We start from the raw sequence: 27381 nt of genomic DNA on the forward strand, positions 1-27381 counted from the left end.
TCCCTTTACAAGCTTCCTGCGAGCCTTCAAAAACTCCAAAGCTTCAGAGGTAGTTGAGTGTTAACAGTTTCCAGAATAACTAGATTGTAAACCATGAGTTGAACTAAGTTTGTAGCACAATGAACTTCTATGCTCAAATAAAAAACCAACGAAATAAACTATTTTTGGATCATTTCATTACAAAATCATCCTTATTTCATTAGATTCATATTCCTGTTTTATCGTAAACCCTCATAACTTCATTTTCTATCACCAGTTTTGCTTTCACTCTGAATGTATGATGTAAAATAACAACTCAAGGTCCAGTTGTGAGCCTATTCAGAGCTTTTCAACTTCATCTCAGCTGATGAAGGCTGTGAGATATCGATCCCGACGTCAGGAACAAAACACCAGCATTTGGTGAAAAAGACCTTGTTCAGAGATTTTTATTCTTTCATTTCAAACTTGTAGTTATTTCATCACATTTTCATTAAAGTTATTTTTTCCAACAAATTAATTAAGAAAGACATACACACCAGCATGTGTGTCTGTGTTTACACAAACACACAAAAAACTGGACACCTGAGTAAAGTCTCACTCATGTGATCCCACTGACCCCGACACCACCCCTAAAGTGTAAATAAATACATAAAAATCAAATAAATGAATGAAATAAAGAAGTGAAAAGGGTGGTCCACTTCAGTTTAAGTACATCTTATATTCATGTACAAACACTGACAATAGTTTTATATATAAAAACGACTTGGACACTGCAGAGGTAAACTGAAAGCATTTCTCCCGGTGCTTCCATCATGTGGAGTCTTTCCTCTCTAGATGACACATGAAGGGACCTGAGATGTTGTGAAAAGGTGAGTGATTACCCCTGATAGCATATGTATTTTATTTTCCAAGGGCAGAGTTGTAGATAATTCAGAAATCTTCGCCAGCAACATTTCTTTAAAAAAAACATCAAAGTTCTTGTAAATATGTTTGGTTTTTGGAGATTGTCATTGTCAATGCAACAAGTACCAGGCAGGCTATGTTGAGACCACGCAACGACCTCCAATGCTGAAAACTGAAGTCGACATACAAGTACCAAAAACTGCAGTTTCTTGAACGACCACTTGAGGCAGGCTCTGCAGCAGAAACTTTACAGCAGGAATTAACATGTTTCTCTATAGCTAATTTGAGCATTCATAACAAATGTATTTTTTATATAACGCACCTGTTTACATTCTATTAAGGCTCAAACTTACACACATTTAAGGGCGGGGCCACTTGAGTGACAGGCTGTCTGCGAGGTGTCGCTACAGTCTATAGCCCCTTTTACACTGCCAGATTTTCGGCAAATGTTGGGCCGTTTTGCCGGCAAGCTGCGAGCGTTTAGACACACAGAGCCGGATTGGCGAGTTGATCCGAGGTGCCCAATTTTCTGCCTCGTAGGGTAGTCATTTTGGCGGAACCCTTTCCCTCCCACGTCACTGTTTACGTCTCACCCTGAGCTACACGTTTTGTTACTTGCTCACGCCCCCCATTGCCCCGAAAAAGGCACATTATGTATAAACAAAAGTAGGCAGGCGCCATTTTGCTGCACTCCCTGATTTTGTTTTTATACTGCCAATGCTGAAAAAGACTGATTGGGCTTTCCTGCAAATTTGCACAGTTCCTATTTAAAAAAGGCTTCTGAGTCAAATTCACCAGGCATTTCTTCACAGCTCCACCATCTTGTCTAAATATGGTCACTCCTGGCTCCAAAAAACAAGATGGCAACGCCCAAATCAAGGCTTCAAAACGGGAATCCACAAACCAGTGGGTGACGTCACTGTAGCTACGTCCGTTATTTATATGTTAAGTATGGACATTTTTTTTTATAGTTAGGACAGTGACAATGCAACCCCGTCTCATAGACATCTCGGTGTATGTTGCTTCATTAATTACATTACTGTGCCATGTAATTGCTGCTTGGATTATGTTAGAGACAACGTTTCTTTCAGATAATGAAACACTACACTCATGTACCATACAGGCTTCAAACGGAGGTGGTTGGCGAGGATGGCAGGCGTACAGAGTGCAGGACTTTCACACCAATAACCCTGGGTTTGTGTCCACTCTCCTGTCTAAAGTTTAGGCAACAAAAGCGCTTTGGTTAAGGTGAAAGAAACACTGATTTTGGTTAATTTTAATTAAAAAAAGGTAATAAAATAATGCTGTAGTCACTAAGAGTGGATACAGTATGACATTGCTATTTTGGCAGGAAACATTTAAAATACATTGTTGGTGAACAATTTGCTGATACATTCAGGATCAAAATCTTTGGGACTTGCCAGATATGTTAATTAATATGTTAAAGTTTCCTCATTATGTTCATTAAAATGTAATTTGCCCAGCATTATGTTTCTTCAAAATGTGTTTGCTGTTCCAGATTAGTTGTATATAATCCTAACTTTTAGAGGTGACAGTAGCAGGATCCATTCTTCACAAAGAGTAGTTTTATTTTTCATAAATCAATGCATACCTGTGTGTGTTTATTTTCTATATTTACTGACACTAATACATTTTTTAATGGCAGGACTTTTGTGATGGAGTATTTTTACATTCTGAGGTTTCCACTTGTGCTAGACAAGTATATCAACACTTGAAGCACCACCACGGTTTAGACAATGGTCTCCATTACTGTAAATTGGCTCAAAGATTGTGTCTGTGAGAAATTGGCCGCAGGCTTGTGAATCCTCTGAATCCAGTTTCCTCATGTAATCACAATCAGACACAAATTATGTGCTGAGAACAAGTCGTACGAGCAGATGACCACTGTGTGATGCTACGATGATGTTTATCTCTCCGAAACAGATGTTGTCATTCTGAAATTGTCCCCGCAAATAGCTGATGTGGAATGACTGCAGCAGGCACAGTGTGTCTTATGAGATGAGTCAATGGCAAGAGACGCCTGGCCCTCACATCTCTAGGAAAAACAAAAGTAAATACTTCACTTTTATTGTCATGTGAGAGCGCCACGCCAGCAGAGCGCTTTATAAACCACCAATTGGAAACAGCACAGGGCTGATTTCAACACGAGGGGATCAAAAAAAAAAAGGCAGAGAAAACCGTCACAGCCCTCCAAAACATTAGGAATTAAAGAAGCCATTTCGCAAAGCTGTAATGAGAACCAGAGGGATGATTTTTTTTATCGCTGCACATTTAACAACAGTGGAACTCTGGGCCAGCATGGCTCTAAAGCGCTGGCAGATACAGTATCAAACTGCCGTCTTGAGACAAATAAAAACATTGTTTGCCACGTTTCGGTCCCCAGGCGGTGGTGAGGGGTAAATAAAAAGCAAAAGTCATAAAGACAAGAGGAGAAAAGGGAAAAACCACAGACTGTCTCCCCTTCTCTCACTCTGTCTTCTCCCTCCAGTCGCCGGAGCGCTGCCATCTGTTGGAAAAAGAAGACATGCCGTCTCTCATGTGGAGGCACGTCTTAGTCCCAACTTTAGCAAAGCGTGTCCTTCTGTAAAGATCATCCGACCGTGCCATCGCTCGACATGCCGGGCCTGACGTCAGCCGGCAGGCACGCCTCACCTCATGCCCGACCAAATCCACCACACACAGCTCCAACAGTCAAAACAGGCCATTCAAACACACCGGGGCTGATGTGTGGGATTAGTCGGCAGCCAGAGATGAAGAGTGACAAACTGAAATGTGAATTTGTTTGATCGGGTCGTGTTTGGTCTGCTGAGTGATAGGAGATGAAATCTGACGTGTCACCGCAGCTGAAGTTTTCTATTCTGTAATGTCACATAGAGGTGATTAGTTCTTCTATTGACACAGTCGCTGGTGGAACACGTAATCAGATCTTTACTGTAGTCAAAACAGCAATAAAATCATGTAAAAACAACTCCTGCATTCAATATCCTCCTGCTGTAAAAGCACATAGGCACTTGTGCAGAATGGGACCTTTTTGCGTTCTTTTATACAACACTATTGTGTTACAGTTACTTTTTAATGTTGCAGCTGGGTACAGGAGAGCTATATGAACCACTTTTCATATTGTGGGTAATATAATCTTTATCAATGCACCACATTTAATATGCTAAAAATATGTAAGCGTCTACAGCCACATTAAGAGCAGACACCTGATGGAACAGATCAACTAAAACAATGCAGCTGTCTACAAGCTGTGTAAGGGCTCACATTATACTCACACTATACGCACGTCGACGCATGCGTTGAGCTTTGAGCGCTGCCAAAATGCTAGTGACCCACACTCAACCCTGTGCCTGTAAAACACTGTTTTAAAACGAGAACGTTCTCCGAACACACAAGCTTTTTAGCACCATTTCAGAACCGACCTCTGTCTACACTACAAGCTTGAAAACATCTATCACATGAGCATTCATGTACACTGACCATGTGTGTATCAGTGTAAACAGGAAGCAGATTATCTACTCTGCGGTTGGTTGCTTAGTTACAGAAAATACTGCGGAAATGGAGAAAAGAAAGACCAGAGATTTCTTTCTTGGACCGATTACGAGATGGAACTGTTAGTGAAAGTAGCATCAGGCGGTCAAGGCAGCTGGAAACAGATTGGGAGGCATTGCAAAGCAAATATAGTGACATAGTAGAGCGTTACAAAGAGCATTATCCATCGCCAGTGGAAGCTACAGCGATAGGAAGGGAGTAACAATACCCACAAATCACAAAAGGTATGCAGGCTTATAGCTGTTAGTATTGTCACAATACTGTAATTTCCAACCTTGAAATACCTTGAAAAATATTGGCGTTCAGTACCGGCGGTGTGAGGAAGTTACGACAGGCCCTAGTGCACGCTATCATGCATGTATTGTCTTGACACAAACAGAGACATTGGACAACATCAACAAACATATTACCCACTAATCATCATTGTATTTATGAAAAATATATCAAAGAAAGTAAGAAATTAATAATTTAATTGAATAGTTTTTAAAGTGTATTTATAGATTTTATAGCTCATATAGAAAAGGTTGTAATTTTGTGTTAGATAGCTGCTGATGAAGACAAGGAAAAAAGAAAACCATGACGCAGGTGGAGGACATTTATAACAAATGGCACTGTTTTTAAATTAATAATATTCTTTTTTCATTCCTCTTTGAACGCATGTATATCTCCAAGGTGGCAATCTGAATCACTTGCATGGGCCTGTCTCTCTACAGTCCCCTCCACCCCAGGGGCCGCGGTGCAATCACACTGCATGCACTGTCTATATTTAAGCCCCTGCTCAATACCATTTTCAATATCACGGGGGAAAATTGACATTAAGGGCATAACATTTCAATTTTTTATTAAGAAATAAATAGAACAAAGCTACAACATGACAAAGTTGACATTAACAGTGAGAGAAAGTGATAAAGAGCAGCTGGTATCAATGTGTCGATACTGCGGAAAATGAGAACCGAAACAGTTTCAAATATTCAAAATCAAAATGTATTGATTAATTCATGTTTTTGACAACACTACTAGCAAAAATGTTTCAAGTTGGAAACGCTGTTACTGAACAGACGTGGGTGTCTGTGTCATTGCTTCCAGACGAAAAGGCAGCCCCGGAGTTTTTAAACTAAACAAGGTCGGCAGCATTTTCAAAAGTCTCCATTTTAGGGGTTCCGAAACACCAGAGTGATGTGTAAATGCAGAAATTGTTACGTGTTTTAAAATGAAAACGTATCAGTGTGGATCAGTGGCGTGAGGTAGTTACAACAGGCCGCAGTGGACAATATTGTGCACATATCATCTCGTCACAGCATCAAACAGAGACTCAACACTGGACAACATCAACATATATATTACCCAGCAATCATCACTGCATGTGTATATGACAAAAAATACCAAATTAATTAATTAATTATTCATTTAATTTAATCATTTTATAGTTTATTTATAGTTTATGTAGAATAAGCATAATGTTATAGATGCTCCTGGCTATTTTACGAATATGAAAGTGACACAGATGTGTTTGCATTTTTCTAGGAGATATATAGCAAATGGCACCTCTTTGAATTTAATGAGAGTTCTTCTTTCTTAGACGTATTTCTAAGTGGCAGTCATTCATAAGGGCCCATTCTGTGCCCAACACATGGTTGGACAGCCCACTCTGTCAGTTCCCACTGTCTATATGTACGCGACATAGACACAGAGGCAGCACTGAAGCTGCTGCGTGCTAACTTTTAATTGGCATTAAACACAAAGTACTGAGGCTGGTGAGAATATATCATTGATAAAAAGAAACTGGCCTGATTATGGCACAAATATGTAAAGTTAAGGGTTCACCCAAGTTGTGACAATTCATCCAAAAAAAGGGGAAACTTTTTTTTAACTTTTCTGTGCACCAGAGATGTAAACGACAGACCAACACAGCCAAAAAAATCAGAAAAAATATCCGGTTTATTGCCATGTAGCATTTCACATTCAAGGAATTTGCGTTAGTAAGAGAAAATTAAATAAAAATAAAAAGTAATGCAAAAATCAAGAAACATAAATAGAGAAAATAAGAAAATTATAATTAAAGCACAAAAAAATACTATAAAATATATCTGAATAAAAATGAAAGAGCAGTACAATAATGTGAGGAGCCATGTCACTAGCTTGCCTAAAAATCCCAATTTGTTTTAGAGTGGAGTAAAAAGTGTTGAAATGTGGTGAGGAATAAGTAACATAAAGTTGTGTAGGAAAGTGAAATGTTGGATTAAGTGTACTTTCGTTCCCTCACTTGGCACAGTATCTACTGTTGACTGGATTTAACCTCTAACCTCACATACCTCTCTAAAGCTCACACCATCTGAGGTATAGTAGGGCAAATATTTCTTTTGTCTCCTGTTGTGAAAGGTATCGCAACAATCACACTCCAGCCAACATGCCCAAACATACAGGCACATTCCAGCCTGCAGCAGGGGATAGTGTTTCAGCCCTCTGAAGCCTGATCGTCTGTCACCACCAGCAGAGGTGCAAAATATAAAGCAGAGCAGGAAAATGAGCTCTGGCTGCTGCTGATCCGAACTTTAACCCCGACTTCTGAGCGTCGCACTGACTTCAAGATGTTCCGGCACTGAGACAGAAAAAGCCTTTTTCGGCAGGTTCTGGCAGAGGAGCACAGATGGCATACGCAATTATCACCGTGTTAGACGTGTCAATATTTGACTTGAGTTTGGCTAAAAAATGTTAATATTTGAGTTCTGTGGACAGCTTCTAAATTTTGACTGGAGCGGCAGAGTGCGGGGCCCAGGTGGGCTGAGTCTCTCCAGCACACACTGTCATCTACTTTGCATGGAGAGTCACTCGGGAGAGTCGCTCCACGCTGCAAGGTCAGCAGGTGACAGTCATTAAAATAACTAGTGGAAGAGTGTCGGAGCAGCCGGGGAGTGAGGCTGAATAAGAACAGTGGGAAATAAGGATTAACACTTTTGTCTTTACTCTGGTCGTACGCTCTCTTTTTCTGTCAGGAGCATTTATCAAGATGATCGAAACCAAAGTGATCAAAAGAAGTCAACACCAAACAAACTGAGTACAACATTCATTATGAAAAACTTAAAAATGAAATAAAGAATCTGTAAGATAACAGTGTTTCTCTGTAAAACCTTTAACGGAAATGTTTGTAAATGTCTTGTTGTTGCACTTTATTTGCAGTAGAATATTTTACTTTAATTATATGTTTTTAGTTTGCCAATCATTTGACCATTTATTACTTCATTGCATATAATAATAAAGGAAAAATATGTAAAATTAGTATTTTTCTGTTGAACTTTTTGTGCCATCACTTTAGAAAAAGCTTTAAGGCCAAAACACACCAGCGGCGTCATATGACGGCGGCGTCATTGACGTGAGTCAAGTACCGCCCCCAACACACACAAAAAGCGTCACGCTGCGGGGCATCAACCGGATTTCTATTGCACACTCCAGTCCGCTAGGCTGGGAAGTACAAAATAGCGCTTTTTCAAGGGCGGCGACGCTGGAAAAATAGGACAATAGCGTAAAGTGTATTTATTTGAATTTATTATATGAAAAATTTATTTATTCGAGTTCAGATTTTTTACTTTAATTTTATGTTTTTTTGTTCAGCAAACATTTTTATTGAACGTGTCTGATCGTATAATAATTCAGGAAAAAAAATGTAAAATCAGTGTTTCTTTGTTGAGTTTTTGTTGCAGTTACTTAATTGAAGATGTTTAATTATAATAATTCAAGAAAAATATGTAAAATTAAGGTTGAAGTAGCGCGTTTGGGAAAATAAAAAATTCCGCAAAATGTATTGTTAGGCACTTCGTTTGTGTTAAATTATTTTACTTTAACTTTAGCGTTTTTGTTTGGTTGCCAGTTATTTGACTGTTTTCACTTAATTAAAGGTGTTTGTAATATTTCAGAAACAAATCTGTAAAAAAATAAATAAAACAGTGTTTCTCTGCAAAACCTTTCATTTGGATGTTTTTCTTTAATTCTGTGGTTTTGTTAACAGCCTTTCCTGCCTGTCATTTGACTGTTCTTCACTTTATTGAAGGTGTTTCATGCTAATATTTCAGGAAAAACTTGTTGAATTGAGCTTGAACTCTTAGTGTCTTCACTTTCTCAAAGGTGTCTGTAATATTTTAGGAAACGTCTGCAAACATTTCTGCACGACCCTCAATAAAAATGTCTGTTCATTTATTGTTTTTGCTCATTATCTAAATTAGGATATTTTACTTTGACTCCACATTTTATGTTTGGCAGCTTCCCGCCATTTCACCATTTTCTATTCATTTTTTATACCAGTGACACCCCCTCTGTACAGCTTCCCCTCGCACTGACGTGTTTACACAGTGAATGAAGTCTTGCAGCTGAGTGAAGACACAATGAGCTTCTCATGCAGCCTCTGACAGCAACTATGTGATGATTAAATGTGAGGTAAAATATTTGTCTATGTAAAATGTGGCCACAGATGTTGTATTTTGGGCCACACAGGGAGCGCTGTGGTGACGTTCTGCCTCCAGCTCTCAAACAACTAACCTGAAACCAACAAACACCAGATATTCAAATAAAATATGAATCATAAAATGGGATGTGAGCATGGCCTCATTTACCTGCAAGCTGCTGGGTGCCTCTTAACCGCACCTTCTCCACTCCTCCATGCGTCTTGTACAGTGTTCCTATGCTGGAACATTTGCTTTACTGCATGATAATTAAACTGCATGTGGACTCATTTCAGAATACACAACATATAAGCACACTACTGAAATAATGCAAGTCTTAATTTTGCCCAGCTCTCACAGCTTTTATCTGCCTCATTTCCAGACGCAACAAGCAGCTGGTTTCAGCACCAAAAAAACAAAGGTATAAAGCCCGCTCTGTGCCACCTGCCCCGCACCAAGTGTCAAAGTTAGCGACTAGCTTGTGAACATTTAGCAGCTTAAGAGCCAGATCTTTAGTGGACAGTGAAATGCACTTACATTTGTCACGACAACATGACTCCAAATGAATATTAATGTCACTCCATGTCTGCTGGATGTGTATACAGCTTGCGAACATGTCATCCATATCAAATTTATATATTTAACATGTTTTTCAGTTTCTTTCAAGTGGCCAAAAAAAAAAGAATGCAGTATTGAAGCCCTCATCGTGTCAGCTGATATTATGCTTCAGGGGTGCATATTCTTAAACAAAATTTAATTAAATTACCACAGACCGGTTGACACACACTGAACCGTCGGCTTTGGGAAATGCTTTTTTTTTTTTGCCTGCTTTGCCCAGAAGTGTAACGATGCAGAGCTGAGATGAGATCTGACTTCTGGAAATATTTGAAACAGATCAGAATTGATGAAAGTTATCTACCCACTGGCCTTTGTTTATCCATTCTCTTTGAGGCTGCGTTTAATGATGCAGCACATACAGTACAAGACGTTGAGAGCAGCTCATTGGACGGGATGTGTTTGGCTACTGTATCATGGCGTGTTTCAGACTCCGGCTGTCCTCTGCATTGCCCTTCCTGAAAGATTCACTTATCTGGGCTGAAGCGTTTTTACTCCTGCGGCAGTATGTCGAGAGAGGGAGAGAGTAAAAATGATGTCTGGAGGACGCCGACTGGCATTAATAATTAATCATCTAGTGCCGCTCTCCTCCACTGTCCGCCTCCTGTTAGTGTCCTGAACCTGGCTGCTCCTCCCGATAAGATCTGTCCAGAGATGCTGAGAGTCCACGCTGCCGGAGAGAGCTTCAAAATAAAAAGCTCAACCTTCCCTTTCCCTCAGCAAACATGAATCCAATTATTAGATAAGTCTGAATTCTACCGGAGCTCATTCGTATGCTGATGACGTTCCAGATGTGATTAACACCTTTGTGTTTTCATGGAGTGTGCTGATTGTATTCTGTGGCCCTTTACATGCTCTGAGATCAGTACTTCCCTTCAAGCACAGAGGATAAAATCATTTCACCCCTATTAAACTGAACAAAGTGAGCACAAAGGGTAGGTTTAAAGCGTTCTGTTTTTTAAAGCTACACTGTCACTGATTTTCCAATTAACCTTTACAGGATGAGCTCTGTATCCTTATGACATCCCATAAATCTCACCAGCGTGTGGCATACTGCGTGCATTTGGCTCCGAGCTACACAACACACGCTGCCTCCATCCCCTTCAGATTAGCACACTGTAGCTCTTGCTGCTGTCATGAATGTAGCCCGCTAATAAACACAGCTGTCTCTGACTGGGATCCAACAATCACTTCCCAATGTGCTCTGTAATCTGAGGTTAACCAAAAAGACGTTTACGTGCTGCTAAACGCCGACCGCAAAGCCAGACGCACCGGCGAGATCTCCTCCGGCCCTTTCGAGTCAACAACACTAATAGCTTGTATGATTGCAGCACACACTCAAGACCTATTAGCCTGCTGGGTTATTTTACTGCCTGCTTTTGATGCATGTGGACAGCTTTCAATGCAAGAGGGATGTTTTTATGTGTATTCTTTTACGTTTCGGTGTCTTGTGAGGTCAAGAGTGGCACGATATTGATCACTTTAACAGAAAACATGTTCGGTTAAACAGCAGCAATGCGGAGCTGCTGAACAAACAGCGTTATTAATCTTTGAAGAGATAGCATCTCTTCTCTCTGTGTGCACTCAGGATTCATAAATGTTAAAACGACGGACATCCTGTGCGTAAACAGTGACCTTTACTCTGCTTGTTTTGTCTTACACCGAGCGCTGGAGATAACACGGTTCGTGGTACTTTGTCTGACAAAAAAAACGCAGTCAAAACAACCACAGCAACCTGCCCGAGCCGCTCTTCGGTTGAGGTTCTTGTGACTTTGGTTTAAAAGGGGCCAAATCTCCAAACCCATCCATCCAACTGGCCCTGCATCACCTCTTTGCTCTCCAGCAGCTGCACACCTGACCGACATCAGGATCTCAAAGAGCTGAAGCTGTCTCTGCACCTGACAGCTTATTCATTTATAAGCTCCCAGCACTCCCCCCCTCCTCCTCCTCCTCCTCTGTGTATGGCATAACAAGAGAAAATCCTTCTCTCTCTTACAAGCCACGGTCTGTAACTTCAGATCGCTTTAATCCCCGGGATAAAAAAAAGAGTCTTTCATTTAACAAATCACCCCCTCAGAACTCCGGATCCCTGTGTAATTATTCCTCCTATGTGACTGTAAGCCAGCCGTGAGAAGAGCACTTGACGAGGAGCCACTCGCGCATTAAGTCTCTCTAAGCCTCCTCCAGTCTCCTCCATAAAAACTAATGGAAGGGGGGCCTTCCTTCGATTTCTCTAAATATCCTACGCGGCATATCAAGTGGCTCGACGCTGGCATCTCCGATCTTGTTCGTATTCCTGCGGACGGTCAGCTGGTCAGACAGCCACAATCAAATCCAAAGCTTGTATTCTCAGCAGCCCAACCACCTGGGATTTACTCCAATAAAGCAGAACATGAGGGAAGAGAGAGGGTAACCTGGTGAGCAGGTTCATTCAACAGTTTTAGGAGCCCTCAGTGTGCAACTTCACGCTCTCTTTCTCTTCTTTTCCTTTTAATATCTTCTGCTGTAACGGCAACCAGCTCTCCTATCCATCTTTTTTAGTTTCCAGAACAAGTAACAGGCAGGCTGGAACCCATTTACATTTAGGAGAAGGGGGGAGTGTGCACTTAGACTCTGCATTTGACTGTGATAAAGCACATGCAGTGAACACACACACACACATTTAAGGAAAAAAACTCCTGCTTTCCTAGGTGTGTAACTTCACACTCTTTTTCCTTTAATGGAAACCAGTGCTTCTCCTGCCCGTGCTTTTAGTATCCAGAACACAGAAGTGAGAACACACACATTTAGATGAGGAAATCTGCACACACACACACACGAGGATGAAATTCTGCATGTAAATACAAACTCACCAAAAAACATGCTGCTCTCCATAGCTCCTCAGGCTCTGGGGTCTGCTGTATTTCCTCTCTGGTGCCCTGCCAGTGTGTGTGTGTCCATGGACAGCAGCCTGGGCATGTCTCATACACTCCTCAGGGGTGTGTGTGTCTGTGCATGTGTGTGTTCAATCCAACTGCAGCGTCAATGGCCAGTCTGCATGCTGCACTCTGCACGCCGCTGCTGTCTGTGGACCTCCGTATCTGCCTCTCTCTCCCTCTCTCCCCTCGTACTGGTCCTCTCCTGCCTGTCTCGTCCCCTCCCCTCCTCTTTAGCTCCCCCTCCTCCTCTGCCTTCCTCCTCCTCCTCCTCCTCTCTGGCCCCTCCACACACTGGATCCCTTCGCTTCTTTCTTTTCTCTCTCCGAGGTGTCTATCTACATTTTCCAGCAACAGCCTCTCCTCCACATATGCCTCTCGCTGTCTTTCTCTCTAGGTGTCTCATCTTTGTTTTATGTGTCAACCAAGCCTCCCTCACACTCACACTCCTTGCTTTCCCCCCGCTGTCTCTCCTTTATTTGATCTTATTCCCCTTTCCCTGCTTCCATCTCCGGCTCGCTCCTTTTTCTTTTTTCTGACTGTTCCCTCCGTCTCCCCTGGTTCTTTCTCTTCCTTATCTCCTTCTCTCTCTCTCTCTCTCTCTCTCTCTCTCTGTGTGTGTGTTTCCAACTCAGTAAATATCTTTGCAGTGTGTTCTTCTGTCTCTCTCTCGCTGCCTTACCTCACTTACTCTTTTTGTCTCTTATCGTTTTCTCCCTTTTCACTCAGCACGTTTACATGCATACAGAAAAAAGAAAACTACAGGTTGCTGGGAGAAATCAGGTTATGTTGGAATGGGAAGAGAATCCACCCGACTGTGCCGTTCCTCTCAGCTCCACGGAGCATTTTAGCATCTTTCAGCTCATTATTTAGCCGTCCGGCCGCAACTTTACTCTTTAGGTTTGCTCTCACCTCATTTTCTGCTGCAATACACAGCTAGCAACTAATGGCTGAACAAAGTGGAGCAGTTGGCAGCCAAAGAGCAAGATATCTCCCTCATGAGTTGGTGGAGACCAAAAATAGAGCTAAAAGGAGAGTGAATATCAAGCCCCTTTCCAATGGACAAAAAACCCCACTAACATCTGGGTTTTGTATTTAATGGGAAAGGTTACAACTGGCATTCACTCGCAGGTCAAATGGCTCTGAAGTGGTAATGCATGTTTATCAGCTCCAGCTCTGATTGGCTCCAATCGTCAGTGATGGAAATACGACACCCTGCAATGACGCACCACACATAATACCACTGAGGCAACACTGGAACATTTGTTAAAAACATATCAAGTGTGAAATCAATCTGCAGATGCTCCTGTTTAAAATAAGAACAAACCTTTCTATGGATATCTGTTCATGAGCTACGCTGAACACCAACATGTGGCCTGGAAAATACGGTAAGGCTTGGTGATTTTAGCTGAGCCTATTTCCAAAAAACTTGCAACCTAAATCAGCTGATTAAGATGAGTGAGCAGTCAGTAGTCAAAGATGGATTGATAAAACTATTTTTTAAACAACTGTCCTTCGGCATTAAGTCAGAAATATTAGGCTGATTGGTCTGGTAGTTTGCTAGATTAGCTGTGGGCAGACAGACACACACAACCAAACACATGATCCCCTTCAGACTTGCATTTGCTGGAGATAAAAACAAGAAACCACTGTAACATGTTCATTAGCCTACATGCTGCTTTCCACTGTTTACTAACCCTGTTTTCCAGAACATAACGTGGCACATCAAGGGAAAAAAAGAAACACAGAAAGGCATGCTTGTGTATGGCAGAGCTGTGTTTGGGAACAGCCCATTGGTCCGACAGCCCATTGCTCCGACCATATTAAACGCATTGTTCCGAAGTTCATTCCGAAATCATCATGATGCCCTGTGGTTAAGGTCTGGTTAGGTTTAGGCACAAAAACCACTTGGTTAGGGTTAGGAAAAGAAAGTGACAAACACATAAGCTGTGAGCCTGCATCGCCTCAAGCCTTTCCCAGCTGACCCAGAGCCGGTCGCGGCGCACCATCAAGGTAGAAATACGCCCGCTGGGAGCCGTTCAGAACCACGGACTGTCGGACTAATGGGATGTCTGACCAATGACATGGACCCCTGTGTTTGCGGCTGTGGTCTACTGGCAATAGGAAAGGTGTCAAGGGTTGCCAATTTTTAGCAAGTTTTCCCGCATTTAAAAACCTGCATATACATGCTATTTTTGGCTAGGTTGCTTGAGACATGATAACAGATGAATTCTAATGTTATTATGTCTGCAAATGGAAAAAAACTTTATCAATTCAAGATAGGGTGGAGAAAAAACATCAAGCCGATGTAAGGGAACAAAAATTTTATATTCAGTATGTTCCATTAACGTAAATACAAACCTCTTTGAATTAAATGTGGTTCGGGATATCTGGTGGCCCAATACTTTTTGTTTTTATGCTACACAATCTAACCAACCAGGTAAAAAAAAACAGGGGTCTAATTTATAAACACACAAAACAAGGCCTGAAAGAGGCGTACGCCACTTCCCATGCAAACATTGTGATCTATAAAAACAGACGTCATGGGAAACCTTTGACCCATTCTTACTGACATTTGGAGAAGGGAAATTGGCGACACAGATGGTGAGGTGGAAGCCTCACTGCAGAAACTGTTGAATATTATTTGGCTTTTGTCCGTTCGTACATTTTTAGTATCTATCATACGCATTGTTTTATAAATGAGACCCCAGGCCCCACGGTGACATCCGAGCGAGAGTACATGAAAAAAACAACTTGGTGTAATGCGAACATAGAAGATATGTGGCTGAGTGAGAAGGACAGAGAGACTTGGGTACACTGAGAGCAAACAGGCGCTGGCGATCAGAGCAGAGAAGAAATCAGCAGTGAAGTAGTGAAGGTACATTGTAGGTTTCAGTACTTCCAAATTGCTGGGTAAAGTTACAAGGCTTTGAGTCATCTAAATATTTCTAGATTGGTGGAGCCATGATGATCAGTGTGCACTTCAGTTTGTGAGATTTGTAACAATACTGTAAGTGACTGGAGATCAGTAAGATTCCAACACATTCTCACTACGACCTCGTCACGTATTGACGTTTGGTCATGGACTTTCCACGTCCAGATACGACGTGCAAGGTACCCTGGGTGTGTTGGTTATTGACGTTCTGGGATGCTGTGTCAAGTTCTGCCTGTTAACATGCATTGTCTTCTTTCAAAATGTACCGTTTACATACAGTCTCTTTCAAAATAAATGCACTATGTCGGTACAACACCATGAATTAACGTTTTTTCCTCCAACAACAAACACACATGATTGGGTTTAGGAAGAAAGAACAGGGTTTGGCTTTAGAATCTTACAGGATGTGAACACTGCTCTCCCAAGTCAAAGTTGGTGTTTGTTGGACCCATCCACCACCCTTCCCGCCTGCCCTACTCGGACTTCTGCCACCTTAAATTTTGTTCTTGTCCTGCTGCGTTTTCCCCTGATGCCACTGAGCGCCGTTAAACTATAACAGTGCCCGACCGTGTATCATGCCGAAGTTAAAGGACGGCTTTTTTCATCAGTGTCTGATGCCTCAACTCACTGCACAAGCGGCAAGTGACTGCGGAGTGAAACCAGGTTGAAGATTCATATTTATTTCTCTTATAGTACAGTAATGTTCACAGCAGGGCTGTTGGTCTGCAGTGATTTGTTGTTAATGATTATTACATCGCATGACTGCATGAAAGCTCAGTTTATATGCTGAGTGTGTCCAGTGATGTGATGGTCATGCTACAGAATTAATTATTGCTTCTGTATTTGAATAATAGAGATAAAAAAGAAGCTATAGAGGAATATAAGGAACTCGCATACAAAATCTTAATCACAATATTGGTCTGCAATCGAAATGAGATTATTTTCCCATATCTTTCAGCCCAAGCTGTAATATATCTTGTGCACTGGGCGCTCTGCTGCTTGGAAGCACTCGAGTTAAAAACTGGGAGAAAACTCTGGCGCCATCTTTGATTTGACATGATTTGTATTGACGTTAATGGACGAGTGCTTTTTCCTTTTTTTGCTGCGGCTGTATTTTTATTTGCAGTTTGTATTTCTCTCCTGTCCCTGACCTTATTTTGGAACCAGGGCCGACTTATTTTCAGAGATTTGGTGATACAAGATGTTGTTTTATAATGTTTAATACACTCTTTTCTCTTTATGTGTGTGTGTGTGTGTGTGTGTGTGTGTTTGAACGTCTGCACAGTGAGAGGACAGCCTGTAGTGACTGAGAGCACAGTTTGTCTTTACAGTGGGAATTTTACAAATAGTCAGCTGTTAATCCTGATGTATTTGTATTTATGGAGGCAACTATGTGTTTGTTTAAATTTTAGTCATTTTTGAATTTTCACCATCTTTACTTTCTGCTGTCACACTCATACTTTCCCTCTCTGAAGTCTCTTCTCCAGGAGTAATACAGCGACATAATCAGGTTTATCTAATTGTCAACTCCAATTATGGAAACCAGGTTTCTTGTTTACGTGACATTAAAGTAATCTGATTACTGCAGAAAGCTGACAGTAACACAGTTACTTAAGTGCATGTAAGTGCACTGATTGATTCTCTTTTTGTCTTCTCCTCCCTCCTCTTTTACACTTCCCTCTCACCCTTCGTTGATGACACTCACACTTTTGTTTTTCTCTCCGATGCTCACACACACACTCATTCCAGGACTGTCCTTTTGTTGCATTTTTCTCCCTTCTGTCTTGTTTTGCTCTCACTTAGTTTCTCTCCCTCCACCTCTCGCTCCTTCTCTTTCTTTCTGTTCACGATTCATTTCCCCCCCCCTCTCTGGCTGGTTGTAATCAGACTCAACAGGAGCTGATATCAGGCTGCTGCTGCTCTGCTTCTGCAGCCATGAGACGCTGCTGCTGCTGCTCCTTTCTATCTGTGGTCTTCACACACACATGTGCACACACACACACACACACACACACACACACACACACACACATAGAGGATTTTTAGAAACCCAACACAGGCACAAAACATGCCCAAACTGTGCATCTACTACACACACTCACAGACACAGATGCACACATGAAGACAAGCTCAGCAAGACAAGCTGTTCTCAAGCACACACACACACACACACACACACACACACACACACACACACACACACACACACACAGATAAACATATATGCACCCTTACAAGAACATAAAACCACCATACCCACATAGACTCTGCTGAGAGCTGCAGAGCCCACCCAAATACACACAGTCATATTCACACATGCAATTCAAGGAAATTATGAATTATATGAAATTAGAATGTTCTAGAAAATTACACGTACTTTATATATCATTTACCTCCGTAAAAAGCTGTCAGTTTCAGTGATGATTCGTAGCAACAAGACGAGCAAGGAAATCGATTTACAATTACACTTCCTGCTGCCATCTTTGCCCAGTGAAAGGAAAAGAGAGAGCACGCGAAGGAGTCTTTCAGGTGATGAGAAATGTCTTCTCACAGCAGTAAGTGTTGTCAAACAACATGCCAGGTTGTTTTTTTTAAATGTGGCTTTGTATTTATTTTGTGGCTTAGCTTGTGACTCAAATGTAATCCTCAATGCAAAATAGTGATTACATAACAGGCACAAACTGAGAGCTGACATGTCATCACTGCTGCCCACCTGACGTGGTGTTTACTGTATGTAATTGTAAAGAATTGATTTGTTTGATTTGTCCACACAAACTGTGTGGAGGCGCTCCGTCTGCGGTACTATTCATTTTTCTGGTGGAGTCAGAGGATGTAGCAACACTGGATCTCCTCATTCAGACTTGTACAGCTGTTTACAGCTACGGATTTCAATAGGCCAAATTGGTTAGTCGTGGCAGGCAGACTTTTCAACAGATATGTCGCGTCCCAAGTCAGGGGAAGCCATGTGTGGACACCATTCATTTTTAAATCACTTTTTGCATGGTAGGACTCGCCAGCTACTGCTACTACTTGTAGTTTCTGCCCGGCTTGTTTAAGCCACCAGAAAGAGTCTATGTGTGCATTTACACCTGGCATTAACATGTGTTTTTCCTTATCTTGTTACAGATCGCATGGTGTGTTTAGTCTTGAACCAGTTAACCACATACTCAGCTCTGATTATACTGTTATTTTTTTCCTCATTGCCAATATACAGACACAACAAAGTAATTAGATTCACTGCAGTGTGTTTTCATGCCTTGTTTTTTTTAATCCAGGTCCTGGTAGATATATTTTAAGCCCCTTTTCCATTGCACAAAAAAACTTCTAACAACCACACCTAGCTTTTTAATGTAGTGAGAACGGTTACAATCAGCATTCACACCCAGGTCAAATGACTCTGCACTGGTATTTATCGGCTCCGGCTCTGATCGGCATCGATGGAAACACAACACAATGCGCTAATTTTAGCCCTTTAACCAGTGAGATGCAGCAATGTGCCAGCACAAAATACCACCTGTCTCCACCCAGGCAGCGCTCAGACATCAATCCAAATTAGTCTGAAAGAGAGACTGAATAAATAAGAGATATATAAAAACAAGTAACCACTGTAAAGTTGTCACTTGCCTCCATGCTGCTTTCTACTGTTTGCTAACCTGTTTTACGGCCTGTCTGTGACGTCGACACACCAAAAAAATCCACACACACAGAGAAAGGCATACTGGTCTGCTTCAGATTCAAACGTCCAATGAGGCTAAAACAGAGTTCAAATGACGTTTTTCCAAACAATTTTTTATGTCGGGGCTTCAGGACACTGAAGCGAGTATGGAGACATTTTGTGGTTTCAATTATGTGTTTTTGGACGTTTGAATCTGGGGCGCCGTCAGCCTCCATTAAGGTGGAGTTGTGTTGCTACCTCCTCTCCCCTTGGATCTCTGCAAGTGTTGTGAGGACTCTAAAACCCTTGGATCTCTGCAAGTGTTGTGAGGACTCTAAAACTTCACTTGAGCCTCCCTCGGCATATAGGTGAGTAGATAATGGCTGAATTTTCATTTTTGGGTGCACTATCCCTTTAAGAAACCTGCGTGCACGTGCTAATTTTGGTGGAAAAGTGGTAATAGAGACCTGTGATCCTCAGCTTAACCTCCATTTTGTTTTACGCTGGCTGAGTTGAGTTTGAGTAGAAACCCGTGCTTCTATTTCCAGATCATCGACTGCTCATAAAGATTGACATCACGTCACCACCTCCTCCCACTGTATAAAAATAAAGCCAAAATATCCCAGATACAGCCACTGCCATCTTGTGCTGGTGACATCATTTGGAGCCGGAGTCTGCGCGGTAGCAATCTCCGCAGTGTCGTGTTCCCATACACCCGTTCAACCAATCATGAGCAGCGCCATTAATTATGAGCACACTGATTGGTGCACACATGTGTAAATCATGATGTTAAACCCCCTTTTGATAGCATCAAGTAACTAATCTGAAAAATTAACCCCTGAACAAACGTCAGTGTGATAAGAACTACCGTAAAACTTCAATTAAATGCCTATAGTCCCTATTACTAGTACGGTGTGGCTACACATTTCGACAATTAAACGCCTGTCTCAATTAGAGGCCTGGTCTGGTTGCCAAGCAGTTAATTTTTTTAGTAAGAGTTCTTCGGATATATAAAACCAGGTTGTTGGCGACCTCAAATTATGTTTCCCTTCCTCGATAACCCTGTAAGTTATTCATATTCCTTTAGTCTGTTAGGGTCCTCAGATAAAAGAGTCAAAAGTGTTTTTCATAAAAATTATTCCAAGTTGTGAGTATTATATTAAAAAATTTATATGACCTGTACTTTGAGTTTTTAGTTTGACTCATGCCCCAACACGGAGGAGTCGGACTTTATAACCTATACTGCAGCCAGCCACCAGGGGGAGATCAGGAAGTTTTGGCATCCCTTTTCAGGAGCTGTCATGTTGTCCATCTTCATTATACAGTCTATGTTCCAGAGGGAATCAAAACAATTACAACTGGCTGTCAATCCTGTGTGTCAGAGAGCATTTGCATTAAATTCACTTCTTAACCTCCCTGAGTTTTGCTGCAGGGCAACTTTCAAATCATGAGTTGCAGTAGATGCCAGGTTGTTATTTCGAGGTTCACTTCACATGAATGGCATCTTATCAAGCCGCCAGTGTTTGAGTCCATCGCTGTGAGTGTGATGGCAAAGAAACAAGGAGCAGGAGCAGAGGCTGGTCCTCCAACGTCATTATATAATTTTTTTAAAAATGGGCTTCCACTATCTTTATCACATCTTATCCTGACTGATACAGGAACATTTTTTAGATTTTTTTGTTGTTGTTGTTGTTGTTGGAGTGAAAACATGCTGGCAGAGACAATCGTGTGTATTTTCGTGCTCGTGCTGAAACGTGAGTTATGTATTCAAGAAGAATATCTGTGCATATATTTGCACCTGTGTTTCTATACAGATGTGTTTGTGCAGCATTGTAAACAGAAGTTCAAACAATCCCGAGGGTCTCAGCAGGATTGTCCCTGTGTGTGTGTGTATACGTGTGTGTTTTGGATGCTATTCCTGCACGTGTTTAACCTCCGCCTGGGTTCGATCTCACACACATACTCACACAGACCCTCCGTCTGATTGGCCCGCTGTAACACTGCTGCTGAAGGTCAGACAGAATTGACCGCTCCTGAGCTCCGGCCGCCGGTATCGACTGCGAATGAGACGCTTTCTTGATCAAAGCGATGTCTGCCTGCACACACACACACACACACACACACACACACACACACACACTGAGATAGCCAGCCAGAGGGATGGTGACATCATCAGTAGTCTCCCCATGAGTGACAAAAAATAATAAATAAATACAGAATCAAATCTAACAAATGTTTTCAAGTGCTGTGTGTGATTCCTTTCTGCTATCATCCCCTTCAGGCTCCTCTGCTGCGGCCATTTTGAACACCACAGATGTTTTCAATTAATCCTGAATTCCCATCCTCCCTGTCCTCTCCCCGCCATCTCCCCCGACTCCCCCACAGAGTCCAGCGCCAGTAAATAAGTTTATTCTATATCTGAAATGGCAGCTCTCCCTTTTCTCCTCTCCTTCCTCTTTGTCCTCCCTCCTCCCTTCCATCTTCAATTCCTTTATCCCTGTCCCCCCATCCTGCCGTCCTCCGCCGTGCACCGGCTGTGGCGAATATGTTTTTTAACCTTGACTCGCAGGTGTCGGTGGCAGAATGGGGCATTATTTGTCACCATAAATAGCGGTTAAGCAGCGGCGGCAGCCCTGCAGGAGAAGCCCCAGCGCGCCACATGCGAGTGCAGCCCGGGATACTTCATTAATCTTGCTGTCACTTCCATGACGCTTTTCATTAGTTATAGGGCTATCTGATCAACAGGCAGACTCCCGACTTTTCAAAGCCGTCCACCAGCAGCCGGAGCGAGGAGAGAGGGAGAAGAAGAGCCTGTATAAAGACAGAGAAATGAGAGAAATCCAGGAGAAACTCCAAGAGAATCAATTCTCTTGGCCTGTAACAAATCAAAGTCTTGTGGGAGGTGGACCCATGTGGCGCCACGGAGACGCCAGCTGACCCTCTAACTGAAACATTATGTGATACGCAAATTTGTATTTGTTATCTGCTATGATTTGTCTGTATGGAACATTCAATCGAAAACTCTATTTTTGGTCACTCCTCAATCAGATTATTTCAAAAACATGCAAAAACATCTGTCAGTGGGTGGAAATAATTACACCTACTTAAAATGAAATAAAAGTCTGCAGAGCTGAAAATGTGATCCTTCATCCTCATAATCCTTCCTCGCTCTTGTTGCTATTTACAGTCAGCATATCAACATTCTGTGATTACCTTTCTCTATAGTGGTTTTCATTGTTAGTGGTGAAGTCCGCTGCTCCTGCCCTGGATTGAAACTGCCTTCACACGCACACTACTCACAGGAAACAACACAAGCTTCTAATCAATCCACTTTTACTGTTTGTAATTCTCTCTCATTTCTATCAGTCACACTGTTGCTCTTTGTTGTACTGCTGAAAAAGTAGCTGCTGAGCGACATGGCGATCAACATGGCAGGGTGGTCAGAGCGGCCATTTTTTTTGTGTACCGTTGCCACTGCAACCGTTCCAGCAAGGTAGCTTTCGTAAGAAACCAACCACGCTCACTGAGATTTTGCAGCAACAACCAAACAAGCAGTGGAGTAATATCTGTCCACATAAGCAATCCTTTGCTTTTAAAATATCACCATAACTGTGCATTCACACCAAAAGCTTCATGAGCGCAAGCAGTCGCTCAGGTCGCTGGCATCGCGCTGCCTGGCAGCTCTGGCAGCTCTGGCAGGGCTTTCAAGCTGCGCTGCAGAAGATCTCTTTCTTTCTTTCTTTCTTTCTTTCTTTCACTGTCCCGCCTTGAGAATATTCACGGTCTGCAATTGGCTGCTGCTCGCTGCTGCTTCGGCGGCGGCGCTGCTCATTTGCATAAAGTTGAGCTTCTCTCAACTTCACAGTGACACTCCGGTTGCTGGCATTGCGCTGCTCGCTGCTGCCGACGCCCCAGACGCCCTTCGTAGCAAGCGTACATTGAAAATGAATGGCTGCCGGCAGCTTATGACGCTCATGATGCTTTTGGTGTGAATGCAGAGTAACTGTTATTTCCCTGTTTCTTTTGTTGCCAGTAATTCAATGTTTGTTGAAACATGTAAACTGAGACTGTAGCTGCCTCCAAAGAACGAAGAAGATCCGCTGGTCAGACAGCTGAGAGGCAGAGACCGCCGGGATAAATGCCATGGAGATCGGCATGTTTTAACATCTAAATAGGTAAATTATGGATTTTAGTTTTTGATTAAACCAGAGTTGGTGGTTGCTGGAAGAGTGGACTAACTAACTAGACATCTGACAAAACTAACTCAGATGTTCTTGATGAGTTATTTTGTTTCTGTCGAGTGATTGAACTTCATTTTCCGATAAGTTAACAAAGCAACTAAACAAACTGTAGGGTTATTTAACCTCTGTTGTTTATTAATTATTTAGGCTGCACACGTTCTTTTGGTAACTTTCACGTCTGGTAGTAATTGGCACAGGGATGTGTGTGGCTCCACATAACTTTACCTGTTCATTCTCTGACGTGGCGGCTATTAGACAAAGAGGTTGAGTTCTTGGCTCCGATATTTTCTGTTGACCGTAATCACATCAAGTAATGTTTCATTTCATCTCATTTTGCCTCAGTTATCTCAGTTGTTTGTTTAATAAATCACCATAAAAAACACCTTTGGACTTCGGCATGGACTTCGTTGAATGGGTCACAGCTAAAAGCCTACTCAGCCACTTAGCGACTTTTTTTATCGATAGTAGTCGCTACACTCTAGTCTTAGTTCACCATACCCCAAACTTGAACTGGCGTATGGTTTATATTTCTTTGTTTAATAAGGAAAATGGGCGCAAGAATAAGCCTAAACAGCATTCTTAAAGTAGTGAGACACACTTCACAGCTCCACCGACGAGTGTTGTCATCACACCCACTAACAACTATCACCATCTTCTTCTGTACCAATCAAGTGGACTTATGAATTCTTACGAATTACAAGTTTAAGAGTCATTTACTTCATACTTGTGTTATTACCTGCCTCATCTAGGGACTAATTGTTATTTATGAGGGAGAAAGAAAACATGCATTTGAAAGGCCAAAATGACACCACTTATTAAAGCCAGAAACTGTAAAAACTGAAATTATCATGAGATTGTCAAATATCCAATGATAATTTAATCCAACACACACTGAGCGAGCCGCCTGTTAATGACGCTGTGGGCTAATGGGCATGTAGCTACTTCCATGTTTCAGATGATACGTCATGTTTGTAGTCGACCAATGAAGATGAGTTTACATATCACCTTGGGTTCGTCCTTCACCTTCTCAAAATGATCCCACACTTTGGATTTCCTGCCCGACATGTTATTAACTAGCCTGTGGAATAACCGCAGGTACCAGCCCTGGAAATTAACCTGACTCCTGTCTGACTGCTGAGCGTGGACACTTCCTGTCTGTCCTTTCAAATTAAAGTCCCACATGGTCCAGTCATATATGTTTGGATGTATTTTGACGAGGCGCCGCTCCTGATAGAGTTTCATGTTTTGTGTTTTTTATTTCTGCGACTAAGCGACCAATGAAATCTTGCCAACTTGACCTTTCTGGTCGACTATTAGGAGGCAGCCCTAGTTTGCGTGAACTAACCAGCATGCACAACAAAAGTGGAAAAATCAAGGCTTTTTTCGACTCCAGGATTTCATCTTTGACTTTCAACTTTCAAACATCAAAGGGCTAGTTTATGGTGGAGGAAGGGTCACGCATTTTCAGCCAGTCACTCAGGGAGGCTCAAAGAAAAACATGTGTAGCTTTGGGGAGGGTCAAAGTAATAATAATAATAATAAAAAGAAGAAGAAGTCACACCTCAGCCACCATCCTCCTGTAATAAATAATTATCAGTCCCTTAGTGTTATTTTGATAGGAAAGTACACTGAGAACACGCTGGCAGAATCTGAAACATCTTTTGCAGCATATTTGCATCCAGGTTCAGTTCGTATTCTCATGCAGCAGTCATTAAGATGAATATTTATGTCAGCTTGTCCACAGTGACGGGCCGATGTAATGCAAGATGTTGTAATACTCTGTAACATCTATTACCGGCGAACTGAAATGTCATGACAACAGAGAGAAGAAAAAAATAAAACAAAAAAATTAATAAGCTGAAGCGTTTCATTTTTATATGCATGGGGACCGAGGAGCAATTATGAGTCATTCATGGAGAGAAAAATCATAACTGCACCAGTGGAAACTCGACACCAGATGAGAAAGCTCTGGCCCACGTCGGCTCGACCACAAGCTTTTTCTAAGTAGACCGAGCATTACACTGATGACTGATGACTGTGATGGAGGGTTTATGGACTGCACTGTTACATAAAACTGCGCCATGTCAAATGCGGCACCTACATGTGTGCCGACGGCGCTGCGGCCTGCTCCCCTCCCACTAAGCCTTCTGGGATTGAATCTGGTTTCCCACTATTTCCTCTCCATGTGTTTCACATCATTGGGTGAATAGCGAACAGACGGAAGATAACCGCTTATACCTGTAGGGCAGAACACTGGCTAAACAAAGTAGTTGGAAGAGCTTTTATTCTGAAATTCGATATACACCGACTGAAACAAGTGGCAGTGTTTCGAAACGAAGCTGGCATGCGACTAAAGCTCATAACTGCTTCCAGTTACAGCGATGAGTCATCCAAAGACCTCTGTGTCGAGTTTTATTCTTTAAGGGATGTCATCGATGTTATTGAGATATTGACTGAAGGTTTTTCTCTCTGTTCGTTTCAGGCCGGGTTAGACGGCAGCCTGCAGCAGTAAAGAAATAATATGACACGTAACACCGCTGCAGTTACACTTCCAGTTGCTAGTTGATTGTTAGATTGAAAATGGAATAGAAATGGGTTTTCAGGTAATCAGCCTGAAAATGCTGCGGCTGCATTCTCTGCAACGCTCGACCGCTCACCAAACTGTTGATCCGTCTCTCATCCTGGTTTTTTTTCCTCCATTTTTTTGCCTCAGAGTTTCTCAGCAGAGAGGATCAAAGCGTCCTTGCAGCGTTTTTCAACATCCACCACCACCAGCACGGCCCCCCTCCCGTTTTTACCCGATGAGGTAATTGGAAACAGATAGCGTGCGGCACCCTGGATGGGCACTGTGATCGTTAGCACAGAGGTTTCAGAGCTGGAACAAGACAGCACAAGAACAATGATTGCAAAGCAGTTTAAAAGAAGTTCCACTGCTGAATAATTTGTGTGTGGTGCTTTATTTTAACATCCTGTACGTCCTAGTAAGTTTGGTGCAACTGCTTCATTACGTTTAAGTATCAACATTTTGGGATTTTCTTCTTTTCTTCCATCACATTTTAGAATGAAATGTGTGTGAATGTTTTATTTTACTGCATTTTATCAAACAGCAGGAGATAAAAGTTGGTTTTCAAATTAGGATTTTAACTTCAACATTAGATGAATATCTTTGTTGTCTATAATAATATGTTATCTTCAAAATGTGGACTTTTTGTTCACACTGGAAAACAGCCTTGACAGACATTAAAGATCATCCTTTCCTTCTCTTCTCCGGCCTTGTTTCCCTCCTCCTTTCCTCCTTTCTCTTTCCATTCTTCCTGCTTTTGTTCCCTCTTTGTATCCTCTGCTTCATCAGCTTGCTTCTAAAAACATGAAAACCTGAGACCACGTGATTATAGGCTACAAAAATATTTTAGTTAAGTTTCATCACTGACTTTCCCTAACCTTAAATGGTCTGAGTTGCCTTAAAGTAACCATTCACTTTAACTGCAATATATGTCAGTGTTTTGCAGATGTGTTCACTAAAAATCTCGACATTGATAAAAACATTTCTCTCAAAATTAGTTAAAGGGGATCTATTATGCTTTTCCACAATTTGTGTCGTAAGCCCAGTTCAAACCAAAGATTCGCACTGAGCCGAGTTGAAACAGGCAGCTACTTGCAATGCACCGTTCTGCAGCGTTCTAATAACCTGCTGGTTCACACCAATGCAACAACTCTCTGTACGTCTGTTCTGATTTGCAGCTTTTCAGGCTTATTTTGTGGCTGAATATAATTCATAGCTTCTTAAAATATGAATGAGGATAGTGATAGTGATAGTAAAAATGTATGTAAATATTTCGTCACGTCCTGTTTACAACTAGTTTTCCGCGTTTTTTCAATGATGGAGGCGCTCGAAGAAGCATTCGGTGTCAGTCGTGATAGTGGACATTCTTCTCATGATCGTGGAGACCAATCAAAAAGGTCGAGAGGAAAGCACTTTTCAGAGCCACGAGACTTCTGGTTGTGTTCGGTAGGCTTAATATAAATCCACATTGCTAATTGTTGTGTACACACAATCCTGCTTACAGGAAGCAATGTAGCACACACATGTGGACAGGGAGGTGACGCCAGGGCGCAAACCGAGTTACCGTAA

The 27381-nt window shown here is 41.9% G+C and overlaps 1 protein-coding gene across 1 annotated transcript in view; it reads right to left on the reverse strand.

Moving 5' to 3' along the window:
* znf385d (zinc finger protein 385D) overlaps positions 1–12608 on the reverse strand; it is a 128151-nt gene extending 115543 nt beyond the window's left edge. Inside the window, exon 1 of the mRNA XM_050047600.1 lies at positions 12356–12608. Coding sequence (XP_049903557.1) covers positions 12356–12377 — 22 coding nt within the window. The 5' untranslated portion in view covers positions 12378–12608. The remainder of the gene's footprint in view (positions 1–12355) is intronic.
* Between the last annotated feature and the right edge of the window lie 14773 nt (positions 12609–27381).

This window comes from Epinephelus moara, chromosome 6 (genome assembly GCF_006386435.1).
Source record: "Epinephelus moara isolate mb chromosome 6, YSFRI_EMoa_1.0, whole genome shotgun sequence".
NCBI lineage: Eukaryota > Metazoa > Chordata > Actinopteri > Perciformes > Serranidae > Epinephelus > Epinephelus moara.